This window comes from Lontra canadensis, unplaced genomic scaffold (assembly GCF_010015895.1).
Source record: "Lontra canadensis isolate GAN:19392208 unplaced genomic scaffold, GSC_riverotter_1.0 scaffold251, whole genome shotgun sequence".
Lineage (NCBI taxonomy): Eukaryota > Metazoa > Chordata > Mammalia > Carnivora > Mustelidae > Lontra > Lontra canadensis.
In genome coordinates this window covers 340418-346020 of record NW_022631245.1, presented here as the reverse complement: position 1 = coordinate 346020, position 5603 = coordinate 340418, and the positions used below count along the sequence as shown (strand labels likewise).

The following is a 5603-nucleotide window of genomic DNA, read 5'->3' as shown; positions in this document are numbered from 1 at the left end:
GTTCCTGCTTTCAATTATTTTTTGTATATATTTAGAAGCATAATTACTAAATCATATGATAATTTGATGTTAAATTTTCCATACTATTTTTGTATGAATTGCCATACTGTCTTTCATAGCACCTGACCATTTTACATTCCCATCAAAGATGCACTAAGAGAAAAAGAAAGAATGCACTAAGATTCCAACTTCTTCATATTCTTGCAGCATTTGTTACTACTATTATTTAAAGTTTAATAACATCTTTCATAATGGGTGAAAGGAATCTTTCATTGTGATTTTATGTGCATTTCCCTAATAACAAATGACTGTCTCATCATATGCTTATCAGGCATTTGTATATATATACTTTGGATAAATGGGTATTTAAATCTTTCACACATGTTTTAATGTGTTTGCTGTTGAGTTTTATGTGTTACTCATGTATTCTAGATGTATATTCCTCAATTATTTATTTACTTCAAATACATGGGCAATTTTTTCACTTTATTAAAGGATGTTTATCAGAGGGAATGTAGGTTGTGGGTGGGTTAGGTGCTGGGCATTTTATGTAAGTGTTGAATTGCTAAATTCTATGCCTGAAATGAATATTACACAGTTTGTTAACTAACTGAGATTCATGTAGCACTGGGTGTGGTTCATAAACAATGAATCTTGGAACACTGAAAAATAAAATAAAATATTTTTAAAAATCTTGTTTATATTGAAATGAAAAATAAATAAATAAATAACTTGAAAAAGAAAAATGTCCAGAAAATTTTTAAAATAATATGATTATTATACATAAAAATTACTATATATAAAAGATCCAAAATATATAGTTCTGTCTGAATTTCAAAATAAAATAGAAACAGTTATAGATATAATGCATATATAACTATTCCCTAGGAAATTTCACACAATTCCTTTTGTATAATCTTGAAATTTGGGACAAATCAATGTAATCTTAGTCATGACTTAAGGTAGCGCACTGACCTATACACTTTCTCAGGGCTTCCTTGACATCACTGTTCCTCATACTATAGATGATGGGGTTCAACAAAGGAGTGAAGATAGTATAGAACACCGACACTATTTTATCATGGTTAGCTGACCTGTAGGATTTGGGTCTCATATAGATAAAAATAGCAGCTCCATAAAAGAGTCCCACCACAGAGAGATGTGAGGAGCATGTAGCAAAAGCCTTCTTGCGGGCTTCTCTAGAATGCATCTGGAGAACTGCAACAAAGATAAGACTATAGGAAATCAGGATGAGAGAAAATGGAACCAGGAGCATTAATACACAACATATGTACATGACATTTTCAAAGACCAATGTGTTGGCACAAGCCAAACGCATCAGAGTAGGGGCCTCACAGAAGAAATGATTGATCTCACGTTCATAGCAAAATGGAAAACTCAGGGTAGCAGCAGCCTGCAGGAGCCCATCAGCTGCCCCCAGGAACCAAGACCCCACAGTCATTCTCAGGCATAATTTCCAGCTCATGAGAACAACATATCGCAGTGGGTGGCAAACAGCCACAAAGCGGTCATAGGACATGGATGCCAAGAGGAAACACTCGCCCCCTTCCAGAGTGATGAAGAAGAAGATCTGCAACCCACAGCCAGAAGGAGAAATGGACTTCAGGCCAGTCAAGTAGTCAGCTGCCATTTTGGGCACAATGGTGGAGACTAGCATCATGTCCATGAGGGAGAGTTGGCTCAATAGGAAGTACATGGGAGTGTGAAGCCGGACATCCTGATGAATCAGGAAAATCATGAGGGCATTGCCTAGTAGGGAGGTGAAGGCAATTGTGAGAACCATCACAAAGAGAAATAGATGGGCTTCTGTGTGATTAAAGAGTCCTAGGAGAATGAAATCTGTGGTAGTGTTCCAAATGTTCATGATTTCAAACAAGAGCAACACTGCAAATGAAGAAATAGATGATAGAGTTTTCATCATATTACTTTCTCAGAATATGTTCCCAATGCAAGACAATAATACTAAATTCAACATTTCATTAACTGTATAAAGTGTGTAATGATGTTTCCCCTCAAATTCACAGAGAAACAATCTTCTTTCGGTAAATAAGAGAAAATAAATTTGTTAGTACCCAGTATAGAGATAAGTTCATTTCTTCTTCAGGCCCAAAAGAATCTAAATATATGAAGGCATTCTCTTTGATCTGCTAGTACTGAAACTGCTCTACGTTGTTGAATGAATAGTATCATACTTGAGGAGATGAAGATGCTGATTCAGTCTCAAAGATGTGGTCTAATTCAATGAAATGGCATGACAGGAATCCCTCTCTCCATGGTCATTTGATTTGCACTCAACTTACATATGCCTCCTGTACTGGAATGCAAATCAAGACACAGAAATTGCAAAAAGCTCCCTCAATCACTAACTCCATTGTTTCAGCATCATGATTGTACTGACAGTATTCTACTTCAGGGTTTTAGTTAGTTGTTTCAAAGTTAAACATAGAAACACAATTTTTGGGGTTCCTGGGTGGCTCAGTGGGTTAAGCCTCTGCCTTCAGCTCAAGTCATGATCTCAGGGTGCTGGGATAGAGCCCCACATCTGGCTCTCTGCTTAGCAGGGAGCCTGTTTCCCACCCCCTCCTCTGCCTGCCTCTGCCTACTTGTGATCGCTGTCTGTCAAATCAATAAACAAAATCTTAAAAAAAAAGAAACACTTCTCTCTATAGATATACACTGCATTTCTCAAAACTTTGTTATCTCCACACCTTCAAAGCTGTTAACATTTGCACTCTTCACACCTAGGAACCATATGAATTCCTTAATTATGGGTTAGTTAGAGTGCCTTCTTGAAGGATCTCAAAACCCTCCAAACTCATTTATTTGACTTGGAACCCTCTTATTTTCTCTATTCTAAACTCTCTCATTCTTATGAAAAATGACAAAATTCAGAACTTCCTTAAATGTCAATCTGTAATATAATAATTGCAGAGGTTGAGTAAGTTTCTTAAAATAATTTTTGCTATCATCTTACCCATTTTTAAATATATTGTCACTGTAGTGGCATTATGTATAGTCACATTATTCTGCAACTATGGCCAATATATAACCCCAGAACACTTCATAATCTGTAACAGAAACTCTGTGCCCATTAAACAATGATTTCCTATTTCTCCCTGTCCCTGGGAACTGCTAACCACCAGTCTGCTATTCTGGACCTATGAATTTGACTATTATAGGATCTTAAGTTTTGTGGGAATATACAGAATTTGTCTTTTTTATAATTGGCTTATTCATTTAACATCATGTCATCAACATTTGTTCAAACTATACCATGTCAGAATTCCCTTCCTTAGTTGAATAGTATCCCTTTCTATGTATACACAACATTGTCTTTATTAATTCATTCCACCTATGGATGTTGGGCTGCTGTCATTCACTTAAAGGATAAATTTAATGGAATTTTTGTTAATAATTGTTTAAATTTGTATAATGTGAACAGATATACCTTAATAATATAGTAATTTGAGCTACTTCTTTTTCCTTTACATGTATGCAAGAGAGATGTATGTGTTTTAAAGACTCACTACAACAATTAAAATTATTATTACATTTAGTAAATACTGCTTCTTGTGAGGTTTATAATTTTTGTTGTTTTTTAAATTTGGAATTATTAGTGTTTAACTTTGTATGTATTGAGGTATTATTTTAAGGTGAAATATATGTATAAAAACAATCCATCATCCCTGATCTAATTGTCTTTTCAATATGCTATTTTGTTTATAGTATTTACTAGTAAGATCAACTAAAGGTGTTAATCAAATAATGTCATTGGTAGAAAATTATATTTTTCCAAGGAATGCAATGTTAAATATGTGTTATATCAAAATTCCTAAGTATAATTTCCATATTATGCAAGAGACACAACTGTGTTCGCTAATTAATATGATAGAAAACTTACTAATTCCTAATTGACTATGCAAACAAAGTGGTTGAAAATCTAAATGAGAAATTAAGTTATCCTGCAAATATAATATCTAAAATGGCATTAATTAGAAGAATGAAAGATCAATACTGACTACTATAGGATTGAGAATTTATCATTCTGAATTTTCTTTTGTCCCCTAGTTTAAAAGAGAGATCATTTCTTATGTTTCTCAGTCTTTGACTTAGGATGGTGCTTAAATTGTGGTACCTTGGGGCGCCTGGGTGGCTCAGTGGGTTAAAGCCTCTGCCTTCGGCTCAGGTCATGATCCCAGGGTCTTGGGATCGAGCCCCATATCGGGCTCTCTGCTCGGCAGGGAGCCTGCTTCCTCCTCTCTCTCTGCCTGCCTCTCTGCCTACTTGTGATCTCTGTCAAATAAATAAATAAAATCTTTAAAAAAAAATTGTGGTACCTTTACTTGAATCATAAAATAATATTATTTCAATATAATAGAAGGCACTAATCTCCTTTTTTCATAGTGTAATCACAGAAAATCTAGTGGATTCTGATAATTTCCTTCTGTATTTTTCTAACCCCCATTGTTCTGACTTAACCTAAAAATTATAATTTGTTTCCCTCAGAATACCAGGGAGATAAATCAATCTGTTCTGTTAAAAATAAAATAGTGACAGCAAAACAATTTATTAGACTGAATTGACAAGTTACTGCAAGATACTTAACCTGATGGCTACATCAGCTTTAATACCTTTTAGTTTTTCACATTATGGCATAGATCAACAAACAATTTTATTTGCAAAATTACACAAAGTAATGTACTTTGGATTTTTGTGGAGTTCAGACTAATAAACAAATTACTAAATATCAAAGGTGATTATGACCTACTTACATAGATAAAAATGATGACTTCAACAAGCTGGATCTCTGTCCCTTCTGAGCAGGGTCATCCTAATGCATCTCTTTGTGAGGAGGAAACATCTTATAGTCCGGCAGCATGAAACTTACTCATATCACTGTCTAGAGTGTCCTATTAAGGGGTGTGGTCTATTGACATATTTTGCTAAAAATACTATCTTATTAGTATAGCAGACCTGCATAACTCTGAATCTTAGGGTGACAAAATATTTAATTTTCGAAGATTTTAAAGATTCACAGATTATACATTCTTCCAGAAAGTTGTGATTCATTAAAATTAAAATATAAAAATCATCTATAATTAAGATCAAAATGTAAATAAATAATGTCCATAAAAAGGGATGATTTAAAAGTACATTAGTAGAGGGGCACTTGGGTGTCTCAGTGAGTTAAGCATCTGCCTTCAGCTCATGATCCTGGGATCCTGGGATCCAGCCTGGAAACAGACTCCTTCTCCAGCAAACAGTCTGCTTCTCCTCTCCCTATCCCTGTACTCCTGCTCTTTCTCTCTTTCTCTCTCTCTTTCACTCAATCTCTTTCAAATCAATAAATAAAATATTTTTTAAAAGTACACTAGGAATGAACTAATGTTATGCTTGCACTACTTGTTAGAACTTTGATGGAGCAGATTACAGAGTGCATTATTGAGAGATAATTTCTGTTGAAGACAGTAATTAAAATGATCAAGCCCATGGTAGGATTTCACCATTTTTCTCTCTAAATTTAATTTGGTGGTTGTGTTATAAGCTTGTTAGCTTGTATCCTTATGAGTTTATTTTATTTT

General features: G+C 34.4%; 1 protein-coding gene across 1 annotated transcript; it reads right to left on the bottom strand.

Annotated features, from left to right (window-relative positions):
* Positions 1-946: 946 nt before the first annotated feature.
* On the bottom strand, positions 947-1942 carry LOC116862523 (olfactory receptor 2T8-like). The gene has a single exon (XM_032849853.1). It carries the CDS (start codon positions 1940-1942, stop codon positions 947-949), a length of 996 nt encoding a protein of 331 aa, XP_032705744.1.
* Between the last annotated feature and the right edge of the window lie 3661 nt (positions 1943-5603).

What these genes read in the sequence shown, in the direction of transcription:
- LOC116862523 (XM_032849853.1), bottom strand. Translation starts at nt 1,942, where the DNA reads ATGATGAAAACTCTATCATCTATTTCTTCATTTGCAGTGTTGCTCTTG.